This window comes from Nicotiana tomentosiformis, chromosome 5, assembly GCF_000390325.3.
Source record: "Nicotiana tomentosiformis chromosome 5, ASM39032v3, whole genome shotgun sequence".
Taxonomy (NCBI): Eukaryota; Viridiplantae; Streptophyta; class Magnoliopsida; order Solanales; family Solanaceae; genus Nicotiana; species Nicotiana tomentosiformis.
The window spans coordinates 125,485,145-125,504,311 of NC_090816.1; the positions used below are offsets into that span (position 1 = coordinate 125,485,145).

The following is a 19,167-nucleotide window of genomic DNA, read 5'->3' on the forward strand; positions in this document are numbered from 1 at the left end:
AAAGACCTTTCCTTTTTATTTCTTCTCTTGCTATTCACAAATCACAATCTCTTAACTTATTCCCACGAAACAATTTTAAAAAATGAAAAATCCTCGGGTAAATGATATATAAAATTCTCAAAATTGTTTTGGCCTCACAAAGAAAAGGGAAATAACATCAAATTTATTTTAAACTGAAGGAGGGATAGGCAGGACCGTTGATTAAGGGAAGAACAGAAAGAAAAGAGAAAGATCTAACATTTACTTATTTTATTTAATCATATTATCATCGTAAATTTGTACCCCCATAATTTTTTTCCTAATAATTGTGCTAATGAAAATTAATTTTCCCAAGCAGTGTTTTGAGAAGTTTAATTTTTACTTGTCCATATTACATTATAAACTTATTTATCCCTCTATAGAAGTTATTGCTTAATTATATTAGTATATAGAATTTACCATTTATATACAAAATAATATATTAGACTCAAATCTTACCCATTTTAGGCTTCATTCTTCTCTATTTTTCTTCTCTATATATACATTTATCTATCAGTTTCTCTTCATTTCGATTTTTGTAGATGAACATGCGCTCGGAGCTTTGAAGAACGGTGAAGAAAAAGGATTCAACTGGGTCAAATTCATAGAATACACGCGTGAAGCACCAATATAAATGGGCTAATAGAAGTTTTTTGAATGAATAAATAAGATATTGTCTACAAAAGTGGCGCTTAGAACTAAATTGAAACTAATTGACAGTATAATTGAAACTAAAATGAATTAGACAGTGTATATATGAGCTTAAACCTCCATTGATAGCCATTAGAAAGGTTAGAAACTTTGAATTCGAAAATCCCAATTTGAAAATTATTTTTTGTTTGAATTGGGTTGTTGCAAATGATTGGGAATATCCTTTGGAGTTTATATCTCAATTTTGAGAGGATTTGGTGGAGATTCGGATGGTTTTGGTTGAAATTTTAGATTGAAACTCGAAAAGGAAGACATAATTAAATTATTTATATATATATATATATATATATATACAACTAACATAATTGTATACAAATTGTATATAAAGTATGTAAATTATAATTTTTGATCGTATTCTGTACAAACAATTTTAAGTTGTAGACAAATTATAGATTTTAACCGAATTTATATATATTTTATAAAATTTTTAGTTACTTTCAATAAATATAAAAATTTAGATAAACCGGGTAAATAAGTTTAAAATATGTGATAAACAAAAAGGTCCCAACATTTTTTGGTCTTTAGAATGAGGCCTTAGTTAACTGCAATTTCTAACAAAGCCCATATCCCTTCAAGTCTGTTTCTTCTTCTTCTCTAATCGACTCAAAATCCAGCCCAAATTTGGCTTTGGTCCTAAATTTCAAATATCTCCAAAATTTTCCTCTTGACCGAACTTTGACGCCCTCCGTTGCTAAGCTCACTGGTACACGGATCCTCTGCGGCAAACTCCGTCGATTTCTTCTCCGGCGAAATTCAACCGTAAGTTCCTCCTATTGTTTATCCTATTTCCTATTCTCCTTTTCTGAAGATTCACCTATAAAGAAAAAACCCCTAAATTTCCGATTACTTTAGGGTATAATACTAATTATGAATTGGTCTGCATAGTAAGCTTCAACTTCGATTTTGAGATATTTATTCGTGAATTTTGTGAGTTATTATGCATCCTTATTTTCTTTCTAAATATAATTTGTACGACACATTAATAAATAATTCGCCTTTGGTATATTAGTTATTAATTTTCTCAAAATTGCTAGTTTTCCTTATGGTAGTGTCCGGGCCAGCTTGCATGCGCCTCGACAATTCCACAAGTACATACTACCTCCCACCCGCACATACCCTTCAGGATTGCGCAGATGAGAAGAAGCACCTAGTACTCTTGCCTCAATTGAGATTTGAACCTGAAACCTCATGATTCTTTGACTAGACCACGCTATTGGGTGCTCAAAATTGCTATTATTAGAAAGGTATACAGTATAATTGGTTTTTGATTGAGCAGTTGGGATGATAACAACATAATCTCCAGTTCCATTCTCTTGCTATCAACTTGCATTCTCTTTGTTTGTTTGTTTTTTTGGGGTAAAAATAGTTGCTTTCTTTGATGTCTTTTCTCCTTATTTTTCCTTTGCCTATGTGAGTATACTTATATGTGGTGTTCACTTAACTTCATCTCAGGGATTTTTAAGACTTGTTGGTAGTGAAATTACTTATACGGTGTATCCTTTTTCTGATGGGAATGATGGAGATAGATGGGCGTGAAAGAAGTGTTGAAATGAGGGATCATGATGACTCTCCGGTTAAGGAGAGGTGGGAAGATGGGCACTTTGATTTGGAAGAAAGTGGGCATGATAAATCTAAAGATTCAAGTAAGCATCGAAGTAAGGATAGGAAAAGTAGTAGCCGAAGAGAAGAGAAAGAATATAAAAGAGATCGTGAGAGTAAAGACTTGGAGAAAGATAGGTCGTCAACTCGAGATAGGAGGAAGGAGGATAAAGATGAGCGTGAAAGGGATAAGACAAGGGAGAAGATTAGGGAGAAAGATAGCGATAGGGACAAGTATAAAGATAAAGACAGGGAAAAAGATAAAAACCGTAGAGATCGTGGAAAAGAAAAGGAGCGAGACCGGGAGTTGGAAAGGGATACTGAGCGGGCGAGAGAGAAGGAGAGGGGGAAGGACAAGGGCAGGGACAAGGAGAAGGATAAAGAAAAAGAAAAGGAGAGGGTCAAGGAGAAGGAAAGGGAGAAGCACAGAGATAGGGAAAAGGAAAAAGAAAGGGAACATGACAGGGAAAGAGGTAGAGATGCAGTTGACAAGGAAAAGGGAAGAGAGAGAACTAAAGAGAAGGGGAGGGAAGCGGATGAGGATAAGGAGAGGTCAAGAGACAAAGATAGAGGCAACCGTAGACAGCGAGACGAGGGTCATGATAGGAGTAAGGACAGGCGGAAGGATGATGTGCAAAGAGTTGATGATGAAGATTCTGATTATCAGGATGTGGCCAAGCAAGAAATTGTTTCTTATGAGGATGACGATAGGGCACGAAATAATGCAGTTGAAACAGCTGGATCACAATCTTCTGCTTCAAAACTGGAGGAACGCATTCTGAAGTAAGTAATCTTTTATCTATTGGTTCCATATTTAAGTGTGTTAAAGCTACTTAGGTTTCTAAGTATGTCCTTGCTGTTAATGGTATCTCTTGTTTATTGTCTACTTAAGATAAAAAGCTTAGCAATTAATTTGTCTGTGTCAGTCTTTTCTCTCTTCTTTTTATATATGGATTAGAAGCTTTTTAATAGAAATGATGTAAGTGTTAAGAAAGTTTACATCTCAAACTGTTTACTGCTCCTGTGTCCTTCTATGCTTCTGAATACAACATTAATACAATGCTTGACACCTTCGGAAAGGAAGAAAAAGTAAAAGTAGGGTAAATAGGAGAGAAGTAGGAGAAATGGTAGACTCAGGAAGAAACTTATTCTCTTTTCTTTCTCTTTCTTTTGTCAAATTGAGCAAGGGCATTGACTTAGCCATGGTACATTAGTAACATTACATATTTGACACAATTGAAAGTATCCTGAACGAATATGTGTAAATCCTTTTTGGTAATTCTTAGTGTATTTTGAGTACATGAAGTATCCACACCGGTCGCACCCTTTTGACAGAGCTATGTCAAACGAATGGAGGGTCGAAACATTTTCTGTTTTCCCTTCTCTTTCCTTCTTTTCCCTACTTCATGAAGCATTTAAGAAAAAGGCTCGGAGTTCAACAAGTAAGGGAATAGTATTTGATTGTACATATTAGTTAAGAATATGTTTTAGACGTTAGCACTTTTACTTTAGGTCTTATACTTTCTAGGAGTGGTTTAATCTTTTAGAGATGTATACGTTTAGAAAATATACAGAACTTCTAGTTCTATTTATTTGTGTTTGTATAATATTGGTATGAGATGATTTAAATGGAGTAACGTGGCTAGTGAGGATTCATATAGCCTACTCCATCTTGTTTGGGACTGAGGTTTAGTTGTTCTTGTCTTGGTGGCTTGGAAAATCCCCCCCCCCCCCCCCCTTTCCGGTAAAGTTATTTAGAAACAGTGGGCTGGTGAAGAAAACCTCTGAAATTATAGGCTGCTGCAGCTCCCTTTTATTGAGTAACTAAAAATAAAAAAGCTACTTAGCTAGGAAATTAAGAAAAAGATGGTGCATAAGATGTCTAAGAAATGAACAAATAATATACAGTTTTCAGATATTTTATGTAGGAATCATGGAGCTTTATTTTGTCTAAGCCTACTCTTATCAGGTAGAGGGTGCTATCATCATTATTTGGTGTTGTGGATAGAAATCATACTGGTTGCTCTGATCTTACCCGTTTCATAAGGAGTCTGCCATAGATTTGAAGGATATCTGACTCTCATTGACAGCATAGATGTCAAATAGGATTCGTGTAATGCATTGAGGTACCCTGCTCAGGAACCGTGCGTTGGAAATGTGAAAAATATTTTATTTGCCAATACCCAACCATTAGTCATGAATAAGTAAAAAAAATTGTATAACAAGATAGTGTTGGCAATAGTTGAGCTATGGCCATGTGACACGAGTACGGTCGGAGCCCTTGTTATAGTTCATTTTTTATCTCCAGGATAAACATACCAGCAAGAACCTTAGAATTCTCTAGAGACTAAAAAAAAAAAGGCTACCAATAGCTATGGCTGAGTCCTTTATTTTGGGCCTTCGCAGATCTATTCTAGAAGTCCATGTCCCATAGGAGACCAAATACGACTGTGGATAGGAGGAGCATTATAGTTTTCTGCCATTTTAGTTCTCTCTAATTTGTACTATTTCTTTTGATATCCTTGCCCACTTGGTCAGACCAAATAATGGAAATCCTAAATCATATGATTGGGCTTAAAAGTAGTTATTAAAAATAAATGAATGGAGTTAGAAGTCAAGACTTATTCATCAGTTGAATGATTGAATCATATGGTACCCCTTGGTTTCTTCTTTTCCATGAAGATGGAGTAACTGGGTACCAAATGGTCTGGAAATATCACACCTACTGTATGCTGACGATACCTTGGTATTTTGTGAAGCCAACTTGGAGCAAGTGAGACAACTGAGTATAATTTTGGTCATTTTTGAAGCTATCTCTGGACTGCACATAAACTGGAGAAAGAGTAATTTATTCTGTGTAAGTGAGGTGGAAAGAATCCAGGTATTAGCTGGGGTTCTGGCATGTGAAGTGGGGACCTTGCCAACAACATACCTGGGGCTGTCACTGGGGTCTAAAAACAAGGCAATGGAAATCTGGAACGGGGTGATTGAAAAGTGTGAAAAAAGATTGGCAACATGGAAGGCTCAATACCTATCTCTGGGAGGCAGAACCACACTAGTTAATAGTGTACTTGACTCATTGCCCACTTATGTGATGTCTTTATTCCCACTACCTGTGAAGGTGGAAAAGAGAATTGATGCATTAAGAAGGAATTTCATCTGGCAAGGAAACAGAGAAAAGAAAACATCTGGTAAAATGGAGTACAGTTATCACTCCTAAAAAAAGGGGTGGTTTGGGTGTTAGGAATCTAAAAATGCACAACAAGAGTCTGCTAATGAAATGGTTATGGAGGTACAACTTTGAAAACCAAGCTTTATGGAGGAATGTGATCACTCAGAAATATGGATAACTGAACAATTGGTGTACAAATCCTGTAAGGACAGCTTATGGGGGGCAGCAACTGGAGGGTAATTAGAAACCAGTGGGAGGAATTTGCAGTAAATATAGGGTTCTTTATTGGAAACGGCAGGAAAGTATCATTCTGGGATGAAAACTGGCTGGGACATGGGCCACTTAGAGACAACTTCCCTGATCTACATAGTCTGGTGGTAGAACCTGAATCAACAATACAGGAAGTTTGGAGTCAACAGGGATGGAATCTTAACTTCAGAAGGAGCACTAAATGATTGGGAGATTGTAAGAGTGCCTGAATTTTTCAATGCTCTGGATGTTTTCAAAGGAACATCTGAAGCAGAGGACTCAATCATCTGGAAAGGGAACAGCGGCAAGTGTTTCTCAGTCAAGGGGGCTTACAAGCTTCTATGCAATCCTGGACAACAACAATGCTTCTGGCCTTGGAAACTTATCTGGAAAGTAAAAGTTCCTTTTAAAGTATCCTGTTTTACATGGCTAGTAGCCAAGAAGGCCTGTCTTACCCATGAGAATCTGCAAAGAAGAGGACTACTATTGAGCTTTTTCTACATTGTGTTATTACATCTCAGTTGTGGCAGTTATTCCTTGCATTGGTGAATACAACTTGGGTTATGCCCAGGACTACTTGTGATCTTTTGAGGTGCTGGAACAATGTAGGTGGCTGGGGAAGGAAGAAGAGATGGTGGAGGGCTATACCAGCATGCATTTGGTGGAATGTCTGGAAGGAAAGAAATGATAGGTGTTTTGAAGATAGGAGGAGTTCTTTACAGAAAATTAAGCTCAACTGTATTTTGTCCTTTTATTTTTGGTGTAAAGAATTTTGCGTAGATGAAACTTAAGACTTTATTAGAGTTGTTAGAGTCCTTGTAAGAAGAATCTTGGACAGATATAAATAGGTCTCTTCCTTTTTTTTTGTAATTGTGATTTCCAACACAAGCTTTGTGTTGATGAATATACTGTTACCTTTATCAAATAATGGAGTAACTGACTAAAATTGGGAAAAAACTGGAAACCAGAAAAAGCTCAGGTAAAACTACTAAACTAGTCTGATACTTGATGGTAGCTCATAGTATTAAAAATTTAAAAATATCATTTCAAAATCAATTAACTGAGGGGGAAGGGGGTTGAGAAAGAGAGAGTGTAGGTAAGACTACTATGAGACTAGATGATAAGTTGTTAAAGCAAACATAACATTTCCAAAAGCCATTAATTGCAATCTGTTCTAACTTCTAATTAAGAACATAAAAGGTTTAAATTAAATAAATAACACAATCCACTTTGATTCTACCCTGTTGAACTAGATACTAACGAAAATGATGATATGCATGATAACAATTATCCTGTTTGATAATGATGATATCCACCCATGTGGTGGTGCTGATGTTATTAACATTAACTATGTAAGTTTAACAAGATACAGACTAGAGAGAGGTGATGATGATGGTGCCAGTTAAGTAATTTAATCTGTGATTGTCACCATTCTGTTTGTGGTTATCCATATATATTTATTTTGTTCCGAATATTGTTTTATCATCTATTCTAAGCTTGCACGTGGTTTGTCGCTATGATATGCGGCTTCTATGATGTCTACAGTGCCTTTTTGGTAATTTAATAAGGTTATCTGTATGTGCACAATTGGTTGCTACTTTCAGCTGCACAGCATTCTAGAAGGGTGTATTCACACAGTAAAATCTGGATGTAGTTTGACGAGTGATTTTGTTTATTTGATAGCCATAATCTGAAGAAATGTTTATGACTGTAGGATGAAGGAAGAGAGGTTGAAGAAAAAATCAGAAGGTGCTTCTGAGGTGATGACATGGGTTAGCAAGAGCCGTAAGATTGAGGAGAAAAGGACTGCTGAGAAAGAGAGAGCGTTGCAGCTTTCAAAGATTTTTGAAGAGCAGGTCTGCTGATGTGCCTGTGATTCTTTCTCTGTAGAAATTGGATTGATGTGACCTCAGGTCTTCATGATTTATTATGGTGTGATTTTTGCAGGACAAAATAAATGACGAAGAAAGCGATGACGAGGAGAAAGCTCGGCTAGCTGCAAGTATGGCTCCTCTTTCTGAATATATCTGTTGGTTAATCTTTCTAATCAATTGTGTTAGGAGATCATCTGAAGTCAATCGAGGTCATTATATATTTCTTAGTCTTCGGAACTCTAAGGAAATGAGTAATATGTTTAGTGCATTTTTCTTGTGCAGGTTTTTACCTTTCTTCTTGGGTCCTAAGCTTCCCTTTTATGCGCTTTTCATTCGTAGTCTGTTTGATTTCACTTCTACTCCTGCCTATGATACGAAAATTGTTGGTGAGGTCCCCATTGTCATCCAACTCTAATCAAACTGGTGTAGCATGTGAAATAAAAGTTTTAAAGTCATCATTGGGGAAATGAAAGTAGCCAAGATTATCCTTTCATGAAATATGATGTGCTTTTTGTGCAGTTTGTGAACGGAAGTTAAATTTAGCTATATTATACTCTCTGAGAAAATAGTTGAAGAATGCTCTGAAGTTTGTCTGTATTATCTCTACAGAAGAGCTAGGTGGGATGAAAGTACTGCATGGGCTTGACAAAGTAGTTGAAGGTGGGGCAGTTGTCTTGACACTCAAAGATCAGAGCATACTTGCTGGTGATGATATTAATCAAGGTAACCAATCAAGTTATATTGCTCGTGTTTTCCCTTTCTTCTTTTGTCTCTTCTTTCGGTCTTCAGTATCTGTGGATTCGGATTTTGTAGTGACTTGAATTGTATACCCCAGAGGTTGATGTGCTTGAAAATGTGGAAATTGGAGAACAGAAGAAGAGGGATGACGCTTACAAGGCTGCAAAGAAGAAAACAGGGATCTACGATGACAAGTAAGATTTAATATTGCTGTATATACTTGCTTTGTACACAAGTTTTGAATGACTAATTCATCTCTTTCTTATTGGATTTAGGTTCAATGACGACCCTGGTTTTGAAAGGAAAATATTACCACAATATGATGACCCGGCTGAAGAGGAGGTTGAACTCTTTGTTTCCTTTTCTCTTTACTTCTTAGAAAATCTTGTTTATCTGAAACTTTTTTTTTAAAGCACTGTCCTCAGTTTGAGAAGTGGAATTGTACATCCAATCTTTCTTTCTTACCCTAGCTTTTCTTTTAGGGTGTTACTCTTGATGCAACTGGAGGATTCAGTGTTGATGCAGAGAAGAAACTGGAGGAGGTAACTCATTTTTATCTATTTAATCATGAATGGTTTTTGGAGTGTATGTCGGAGTATGTTTGTTAAATGAAGTTACCTTTTTTTGATTGCCAGCTCCGGAAAAGGATTCAGGGGTCTTCCTCAAAAACTCTGGCTGAAGATCTCAATTCTTCTGGGAAATTATTGTCTGACTACTACACTCAAGAGGAGATGCTTCAATTTAAGAAGCCCAAGAAGAAGAAATCACTGAGGAAGAAAGAGAAGATGGACCTAGATGCCCTTGAAGTGGAGGCCAAATCCTCTGGATTGGGTGTTGGTGATCTTGGTTCTCGCAACGATAAGACAAGGCAGGCCCTTAGGGAGGAAATGGAGAGAGCAGAGGCAGAGACAAAGAGCAAGTCTTACCAGGCTGCTTATGCCAAGGCTGAAGAGGCATCTAAAGCGCTTCGACCCGAGAAGACTAATAACAACCAGAGAGAGGAAGATGATACTGTATTTGATGATGATGACGAGGAGCTTAGAAAATCCTTAGAAAGAGCCAGAAAGCTTGCTTTGAAAAAGCAAGAGGGCCTTGCCAAAACCTTTCCAGAGTCAATTGCTTCACTTGCCATTTCCCGTGCAAATGATTCAACCGTGGATAATCCAAGTTCTGTATCTGGAGAGTCACAAGAGAACAAGGTTGTCTTCACAGAGATGGAAGAGTTTGTCTGGGGTCTTCAGCTTGATGAAGGTAAGAACTTTTAGTTTTGTTTGACTTCTTGTGCTAATTGACATTTTATTTTCTCAAGGGATGTGGCAAGGTTTACTCAATTGCATGTGCTGTGGGTAGACCATGTTTTGGAATAGGTTTGTGTGCTGGCACAGTTTAAATGTTTCTAGTAATGAGTAATTTGTGAACTGGGAAGAAAACAGAGTATGGAATGGAACCACTCAATTCAATCTAACGTGCCCTCTTTCTTCGCCTGGTGAGGTGTGGAGTGTGATATATGGGGTATTATCGAACTAATTTCTGAAAACATATTACGATTGAGTCTCCAGATATATCTTTCAAACAATTGAGTCTCCAGATATATTGAAACAAAATCCTGAAACGTATTAGAATTGAGTCTCCAGATTTATTGAAACAAACGTTTTACAATTGAATCACTATTCCTTTTCACCCCTATTTCTGTTATGTATGATTAAGAAAGAAAGCAAATATTCGGAGGTTATAGTATATTAATCTTCTCTCTAATTTATTGACGATTTAGTGAATAGAAGCAGTGTTGTTTTTTATGGGTATTTCTTTTTTTCTTACATGTCTCTGCCTATGGGTGTTTTTTTTATGACGAGCATTCTGAATTAGCCTTGTTATAAGTTCTTAACAAAAAGACGTCATAAAAAAAGTCATTTAGAAAAATGCTCGTTTCTGATTGGAATTGATTCCGAGGAAAGAGAGATTCCCATTTTCTACACAACACATGTTTTTAGTCGCTGCAGGAACATCTGGTAAAATTGGAATGATACAACATGCCTGTTAAGCATGTGAGCTTTTTTCACGTGTTAATGTTGCATTTTTGCTTTATGTTTTATCAATTAGCTGCAACTTACACTTTGGTCATTACTGGAACTCGGCAAAGGCTTTCAAGGGTGATGTTTCTGACGTTATGCTGCTTTGATTTTTGTAGAAGAACAAAAACCTGGTAGTGATGATGTCTTCATGGAGGAAGAGGTGCTCCCAAAACCCTCTGATGAAGAAATGAAGACTGAGGATGGTGGTTGGACTGAGGTGAAGGAAACCGAGGAAGAGGAACCCTCTGTAAAGGAGGAGGAAATGGAAGTAACTCCAGATGCGACGATACATGAAGTTCCAGTTGGAAAGGGTTTATCAGGGGCTCTCAAACTTTTGCAAGAACGAGGTACACTCAAGGAAGATATTGAATGGGGTGGTCGTAACATGGACAAGAAGAAAAGCAAGCTCGTAGGCATCCGTGGTGAGGATGGGAAAAAAGAAATACGCATTGAAAGGACTGATGAGTATGGGCGAATTGTAAGTACTTTTACTTGATTAATCAGTTTTTGGATTCTCTAATTTCTATTCACCAGTAGTTTTGTGCTGTTAACCCCTCGGACTAGTATTCTGTTTATTCAGTTATACCTTTTTTCAACACATTCTATGGCACCTGTCAGGCTGTCACTCGCCATCCTTCTTTTTGTAATTGAAAAAGCTCCTTGCCTCCTCCTGTCCCACACTTTCTTGTCCAAAGATGTCTGTACTTTCTCGTGAGGGAAATCTTTGTTCTACAGTTTTCAATAGTGTGAATCTTATTACTGATAAGGTTACGAGATTTATTTTTTTATTCATTTGATAAGTGATTCCCACAGTATTTTTTTTTTTAAAAAGTGAACATAAAGTCGAGGTAACCATCTCTTTGCATACATAAAACTCCAACACTGGTCTTATAGTACTGCTCCGTGGACATATAATGACATGGAGGAGATTTCTGAGCAGTAGAAGATAAGGATGGCATTATATATGTGTCACATCTCAAAGTGTTTGAAATAAAGGTTATTGGGTAAGCTTGTTGCTGTACGACTACTGTGTCCATTATTGGTGTGAAACTTGTGCACCCATATGTCAATTGTTTTGAAAGCCCAACTAGATTGGAAAATGAGTGGTTGAGTGTGTGTGTGGGAGAGAGAGGGAGTTCTATTAATTTCAATATAATAAACTGGCTGAAATGATACTTGCCAAATTGGAAAAACAAAAAAAAGGCGGGGGACTGAGAATTACCTATTTGATCTGGTTCTGTGAGTTTTGGCTAATGTAGCCTCATTTCTTACTCAACTAATACGTGGCTTCTCTTTTTCAGCTGACTCCAAAGGAGGCTTTTCGGTTGCTTTCACATAAATTTCATGGGAAGGGGCCAGGAAAGATGAAGCAAGAAAAGCGTATGCGGCAATACCAGGAGGAGCTGAAGATAAAACAGATGAAAAATTCAGATACGCCATCACTGTCTGTGGAGAGGATGAGAGAAGCTCAGGCTCAATTTAAAACTCCATATCTTGTTCTCAGTGGAAATGTTAAACCAGGGTATGTTTTAGTTTCTTGATTCAAAGTGCTTTATTTTCAAAAAGTAGGTCTTTTCATGTGGATTACCAACTATGCAGTTGACTTGTCAGTTACCTAGGCAAGGATTTTTATACTTTTCCCCGGTCGAAATTTTCATCAATTTTGATTTGAACTTGAGAAAGGGAACCTTGGAGCAACGGTTAAGTTGTCTCCGTGTGACCTATAGATCACGGGTTCGAGCTGGGGAAGCAGCCACTAATGCTTGCATTAGGATAGATTATCTACATCACATCCCTTGGGGTGCGACCCTTTCCTGGACCCTGCGTGAACGCGGGATGCTTTGTGTACCGGGCTGTCCTTTTTTTTATTTTTAAACTTGAACGTTGAGATTTACTTCTTCAGTGCATTCCTTTGTCTTTGCTCTCAAGTCAGAACACATATTCAATGACTTGAGAAGATTAGTCTTTGTTAACAGTGATGTTTGTTTTATCTCACAGATGTTCAGATTTGTGCATGTGTATTTTAGATTACTCGATCACGTTTAACTTTGAATGATTGCAACCCTTCAGATTATGCATGTCATTGAAATATATGTACATATAACTGACTCTCTCATATTTTTCATGTCACAAACTTGTTTTTTTTTATGTGTCCACACATTCTGTATGGTTTTGTAATTGTAAAGTATTCTGTTATACCAGGCAAACTAGTGATCCTAGAAGTGGTTTTGCTACTGTTGAGAAGGCCCTGCCTGGAGGTTTGACCCCCATGCTCGGTGATAAGAAGGTCAGTATCTTTTGCTGAATACATATATTTGCGGTGGATTGCTTCTCATGCTATGCTCAGTGCTTGTGATTCAGTGTGTTCTAATGTGCTATTTGTTCATGATGCAAACCATTGTGCTTTTCTTTTTTATCTAGCTTGTAGCATGATTTAGCATAATTAATGTGGTGTTGATATTTGTGTTGTATGATTCACACTCACAGCACTGGAGCAAATTTTAGTTATCTAAGACTCCATGATTTGGATGTAACATTCCCGAAGAGATGTCACCTGAACCGTTTTGTGTGCTATATAGTCCTTGAATGTGTCGTCTTTAGTTTTGCTGGACCTGCTTTCCTCCCCTCTTGATAAGTAAGAAGTCTTACTGTTGTTACCTAATGAACAGTCCTATTTTGTAGTATCTGGTTAGTGGCAGATGAACTTAGTTATGTCCTATTTTGTAGTATTTGGTTAGTGGCAGATGAACTTAGTTATACTTTTGGTTAAAACACCCTTAATTAGCTGTGGAAAATGTTCTCAGTATATATTGTTCCTTGGCTCGTTTGGTACGAGGGATAAGGAATAATTAATCTCGGGATTAAATTTGACATGAGTTTATCCCACAGGATAAAATCGTGGTATAACTAATCCTGGGATTAGTTATCCCGGGATTGTAGTGTTAATTTTTTATCCCTATCAGAGGGTGGGATAACAACCCCGGGATAATTAATCTTGGGACAACTTGTTTCCCAACCAAACGACCCCTAAGTTACCGAGGATATGAATTTCTTTCAGGTCTAAGTAGACTACTAAGTCTTCTTCTCAAAAAAATTAGACTCAAAAGTCTCTGTCCTTAGCTATGTGGCATGCGCTTGCGCATTTGTTCTATTGAGGATATTGCTTTTCTGTTTTATTATGATTTATGACGCTTAATCAATGCTTAGACACATGCAACTAGCATTAGTGGTATGTTTATCCATGTAAACCTTTTTCGTATATGTGCCTAGTACTGAAACGCTGTAATTTGCCCATGACATATTGAAAAAAGCACCTTTTTGCCTTTATCTTACAGTGCATTATTTGATTGTCGTAATAGAGTTGAAAGTGTAGAGCAAAGTAGGGATGCTTGTTCCTATGCCGATTGACTTGAGATGGTTTAATGATCCTATTTCTGATGTTATGGTTTTTAGTGCTTGCACATAACCATCAGTTCAGTAGCCTATATTTATGCCTGTTCACTCATCTAGTTCTCTTCGGGTTATCATTCTTATCGCTTCATCTTTCAGGTTGAGCACTTTTTGGGCATAAAGCGCAAGTCTGAGCCAGGAGAGGGGACTTCACAAAAGAAGCCCAAAACTTAATTGTGTAAACTTCCTAGCTTAAGATATACTGGTGTTTTTATGCATAAGCTCTTGTAATTGTACATAAGCTGTGTCCAGGCGGACGGAACTAAAGTTCAATTATTGAATTGGGGGTGTTCATGTTTGGTACGATTTTGAAAGATTTTGGTTCGGTATTATAGGTTTAGTTTTGAAAATGTTAGACCAATATCATATCGCAGTAAATTTGGTATGTAATGGTGTTTTCACTTTTTGGTTTGTGTGATTTGGTAACTCATTACTCTTTAAAGTTGTATTCTGTCAACCAAATTTTAGAATAGATAGCTAGAATTTGTAATCATGATTCATGAAATTTATTTTTCAAACTCAAGCTAAAAATAAAAAAAGAGAATAAAATAGACCAAAGTTTTATGATGTTCGTTTCTAAAAGGGCAAATGTCTAAATATGCCCTTGTACTATAGGAAATTGAGCACATTTGCCCTTCATTAATACTTTAGCTCAAATATGCTCTTATCGTTACATAGTTGGTCCATATATGCACTTAGAGTTACATAGTTGGTCCATGTATGCCCTTTTCGAAACGGAATTCATCCAAACTAATTAGCTCTTTCGTTAATTGTATTAAAGTGTATTACAAACACTATTTTCTTTACATTTCTCTTTTCTTTTTTTTTTTTTCTTTTTTTTTCCTTTTTCTTTCTCCCTTATCCGTTTTCTCCGTTACTGATGTTTCTCCATTTTCGTCACCAATTTCACTTGACGAAACTCATGAATTCTAATTACTAAGAAAATTCTCCCATAAGGTAATCAAGTTTCAATTTCACTGGCCCTCTAAATAAATGAAATGAAATTATTACAAAAATTATGGTTTAAACTTTAAAGTAATAAAAACATCTCAACCTTTAACTATACTCAAAAGATCAAAATATTTAAATTGTTTCCAGAAAGATAATTTAAAGATTAAAAGCCTAGAGTTCAAGTTGTAGTGTTATAAATTTGAGTTGCTAGTCTTTTTTCAGATGGACATTTTCTATTTTTTTTATTAACTTATGTAAATTAGGGGTGTACATGGAACGGGTTGGTTCGATTTTTATCAAAATCAAACCAAACCAATTATATCGGTTTAGATTGTTCGGTTTTGTTGGATTTTCGGATTTTTTGTTACATAAATATTATTTCAATCTTACTTTGTTAAATTTTTTAGAACTAAATATATGTTTAGTAAAAATTAAAAAATTGAAAAACATATGATCTATAAAAATATTCTTATGGGAGAATTTTCTTAGTAATTGGAATTTATGAGTTTTGTCAAGTGAAATTGGTGATGAAAATGGAGAAGACATCAGTAATGGAGGAAATCGGATAAGGAAGAAAGAAAAAGGAAAAAAAAGAGAGAAGAAAATAAAAAAGAAGAAAGAAAAGAGAAAGGTAAAGAAAAAAAAGTATTAATAAAAAGAAAACTTTGTTTGTAATACAATTAACGAAAAAACTAATTAATTTGGGTGGATTCCGTTTCGAAAATGGCATATATGGGCCAACTGTGTAACTCTAAGGGCATATATGGACCAACTATATGACGGTAAGGGCATATTTAAGCTAAAGTATTAGTGAAGGGCAAATGTGCTCAATTTCGTATAGTATAAGGGCATATTTGGACCTTTTTCCGTTTCTAAAATAAGAGTTGTTCTTTGGTTGAGAAGTAAAGTAAAACAATGCATATAGTATTATGAGAAGCCAAATTTATGAACTGACAAATTTGAAGGAGTACAAATTCAAAAAACAAATAATACAAGTAATATATACCAAAAGATCAACAACAAATTGCTGTCACAACACTTACAAAATATGAAAAAAGAACCTAGCAATAACAACATACCCAATATTATCTCACACCGTGAGATCTGGGGAGAGTAGTGTGTACGCAGACCTTATCCCTACCTTGTGAGGACAGAGAGGTTGTTTCCAATTAACCCTCGGCTCAGGAAAGCATAAACACCACATTAATAAAAATATAGACAAAAAGGGACAGTACCAAAAAATCATATAAAAGCAGAATAAAAACAACAAGATAGTAAGGTAATCAACAATGAAAGAAAATAATGGTTAGGCATAAAAACCTACTACCAACAGAAAATGAGACTGCGTGTCAATACTACTTTATGAACACTCTAGACTACCTACTCTACTACCATGATCCTCGACCTCCATACCTTCCTATCAAGGGTCATGTCCTCGGTCAGCTGAAGTTGTGTCATGTCTTGCCTAATCACCTATAACCACTTCTTCTTTGGCTTACCTCTACCTCTCTGTAGGCCCTCCAATGTCAACCTCTCACACTTTCTCATCGGGGCGTCTGTGCTCCTCCTCCTCGCATAACCAAACCACCTAAGCCGTGCTTCCTGCATCTTATCCTCAATAGGGGCCACACCCACCTTGTCACGAATAACCTCATTTCTGATCCTATCTAACCTGGTGTGCCCGCACACCCATCTCAACATCCTCATCTCTGCTACCTTGATCTTCTGGACATGAGCGATCTTGACTGGCTAACACTCAGCCCCATACAACATCGTTGGTCTGACCACCACTCTGTAGAACTTATCCTTAAGTTTCGGTGGCACCATCTTGTCACACATAATACCGGAAGCGAGTCTCCATTTTATCCATCCCACCCCAATACGATGTGTGACATCTTCATCAATCTCCCCATCCCCCTGAATAATAGACCCGAGGTACTTAAAACTCTCTCTCTTAGGGATGACCTGCGAGTCCAGCCTCACCTCTCATTCCCCTCCTTAAGTCTCGCCACTGAACTTACACTCTAAGTATTCTGTGTTGGTCCTGCTCAACTTGGAACCTTTAGATTCCAGGGTCTGCCTTCATACCTCTAATTGCGTGTTCACACTGTCTCGCGTCTTGTTAATTAATACAATATCATTTGCAAATAGCATGCACCACGGCACCTACCCTTGGATGTGGCGTGTCAGTACGTCCGTCACCAGAGCAAACAAAAAAGGGCTGAGTGTCGACCCCTGATGCAACCCTATCATAACCGAAAAATGGTCTGAGTCCCCATCCACCGTCCTCACTCGGGTCTTTAATCCATCATACATGTCCTTAATCAACCTAACATAGGCTACAGGTACACCTATATCCTCCAAACATCTCCACAAAACCTCTCTCGGAACTTTATCCTATGCCTTTTCTAAGTAGATGAACACTATATGTAAGTCATTCTTTCTCTCCATATACTGCTTCATCAATCTTCTAACAAGGTGGATGGCTTTTGTAGTCGAACGCTCCGGCATAGACCCAAACTGGTTCTCGAAAATAGATACACTCCTCCTCACCCTTAGCTCTACCACTCTTTCCCAGACTTTCATAGTATGGCTAAGCAGCTTGATACCCCGATAGTTATTGTAATTTGGGATATCACCCTTGTTCTTGTATACAGGAACCATTGTGCTCCACCTCTACTCTTCGAGCATCTTCTTAGTTCTAAAAATGGTATTAAATAACCTACTGAGCCACTCCAAGCCTGCCTTGCCCGTACTCTTCCAAAACTTTACCGGGATTTCTTCCGGCCTGGTCGCTTTGCCCCTGCTCATCTTACGCATCGCCCCCTCAACTTCATCAACTCTAATCCACCTACAATACCTAAAGTCACAACGACTACCGGAGAGTTCCAAATCACCTAGTACAATGCTCTTATCCCCCTCCTCGCTCAAGAGTCTATGGAAGTAGGTCTGTCATCTCCGACGGATAAGCCCCTCATCCAACAAAACTCTACATTCTTCGTCCTTTATGTACTTCACTTGGTCCAAGTCACGCGCCTTCCTTTCTTGCGCCTTGGCTAACCTGAACAACCTCTTATCCCCACCTCGGCCCTCGAGTTCCTCATACAAACAACTAAAAATTGCAGTCTTGGCCGCCATAACTGCTAGCTTTGCCTCTTTCTTAGCCAACTTATAATGCTCCTATTCGCCTTCTTCTCCTCCTCGTCTACACTTAACACTAGCTATAGATACTCTGCTTTCTTGGTTTTTACTTTTTCTTGCACCTCTCCATTCCACCACCAATCTCCCTTGTGACTACTAGAGTAGACCCCTAATACCTCTCTCGTGGCTTCCCTAATGCACTGCGCAATCGTGGTCCACATAGCGTTTGCGTCCTCACTACTCCTCCAAGCCCCCATAGTCACCAACTTGACCCCCAACTCCTGCGCTTTAGCTTCCGTCAAGACTCCCCACTTGATCCTATATTGGCTATACATTGCCCTCTTCCTCCTCTTCCCCGTGATCTCAAGGTCCATGACCAGGAGCCTATGAAGGGTCGAGAGGTTCTCACTCGAGATAACCTTGCAATCTGTGCAAAGACCTCAATCGGACTTCCTGCAGAGTAAATAATCAATCTGAATCTCGGCCACCGAACTCCGAAAAGTGACCAAGTGCTCCCTCTTCTTCGAAAAACTCGAGTTTGCTATCACCAAATCAAATGCTCTAGCAAAGTCCAGCAGAGACGTTCCTCTTCCGTTTCTATCTCCAAAACCAAAGCCACCATTCACATTATCATACCCCCCAAGAGGTAGCTCCAATATGGCCATTGAAATCTCCTCTTATGAAAAGTTTCTCGGTATGCGGGATACCACGCACCATCTCATCCAAATCCTCCCAGAAATGCCTTTTGACTTCCTCATCCAAGCATGCTTGTGGTGCGTACGCACTGATTATGTTCAAAGTAAAACCTCCAACAACTAGCTTAATAGTCATCAGCCTATCATTCACCCTCCTAACCTCCACCACTAGTTCACATAGGTCCTTATCAACCAAGATACCTACCTCGTTCCTGCCCCCCACCCTCCCAGAATACCAAAGTCTAAAACTGCTCATATCCCGCGCCTTATCTTCTACCCACCTAGTCTCTTGTACACAATATATATTAATCTTCCTTTTCTCGAGAATCTTTGCTAAATCTACAGATTTTCCAGTCAAAGTTCCTACGTTCCAAGACCCCACTCTCAGCCTAATAGCTCCCTTAGCCCTCTTACCTCCCTTACCTCCCCCCTGCATCCCCTCCCCCGCGCTGACACCCCCGAGGACAAGACGTTACCCTACCATCGTTTACCAAAGC

The 19,167-nt window shown here is 37.9% G+C and overlaps 1 protein-coding gene across 2 annotated transcripts; it reads left to right on the plus strand.

Annotated features, from left to right (window-relative positions):
* Window positions 1-1,308: 1,308 nt before the first annotated feature.
* Window positions 1,309-14,325, plus strand: LOC104120710 (SART-1 family protein DOT2). Of its 2 annotated transcripts, XM_018766384.3 has the most exons (14): window positions 1,412-1,488; window positions 1,779-1,973; window positions 2,182-3,111; window positions 7,464-7,605; window positions 7,697-7,751; window positions 8,233-8,346; window positions 8,459-8,555; window positions 8,637-8,703; window positions 8,844-8,903; window positions 8,997-9,612; window positions 10,550-10,911; window positions 11,735-11,955; window positions 12,636-12,720; window positions 13,983-14,325. In XM_018766384.3, the coding sequence occupies exons 3-14, from the start codon at window positions 2,237-2,239 to the stop codon at window positions 14,055-14,057; spliced, it is 2,769 nt and encodes a 922-aa protein (XP_018621900.1). In that variant the 5' UTR covers window positions 1,412-1,488; window positions 1,779-1,973; window positions 2,182-2,236; the 3' UTR covers window positions 14,058-14,325. The 2 variants fall into 2 exon arrangements, with proteins under 2 accessions (XP_009630824.1, XP_018621900.1); XM_009632529.4 differs by lacking the exon at window positions 1,779-1,973 and having other exon boundaries at window positions 1,309-1,488.
* The last annotated feature ends 4,842 nt before the right edge of the window (window positions 14,326-19,167 follow it).

Bases quoted from the DNA above. Each gene is read 5' to 3' on its own strand.
- LOC104120710 (XM_009632529.4), top strand. From the start codon at position 2,237: ATGGGAATGATGGAGATAGATGGGCGTGAAAGAAGTGTTGAAATGAGG. The intron at 9,613-10,549 runs GTAAGAACTTTT...TGATTTTTGTAG, and splicing joins GGGTCTTCAGCTTGATGAAG to AAGAACAAAAACCTGGTAGT. The intron at 12,721-13,982 runs GTCAGTATCTTT...TTCATCTTTCAG, and splicing joins CCATGCTCGGTGATAAGAAG to GTTGAGCACTTTTTGGGCAT.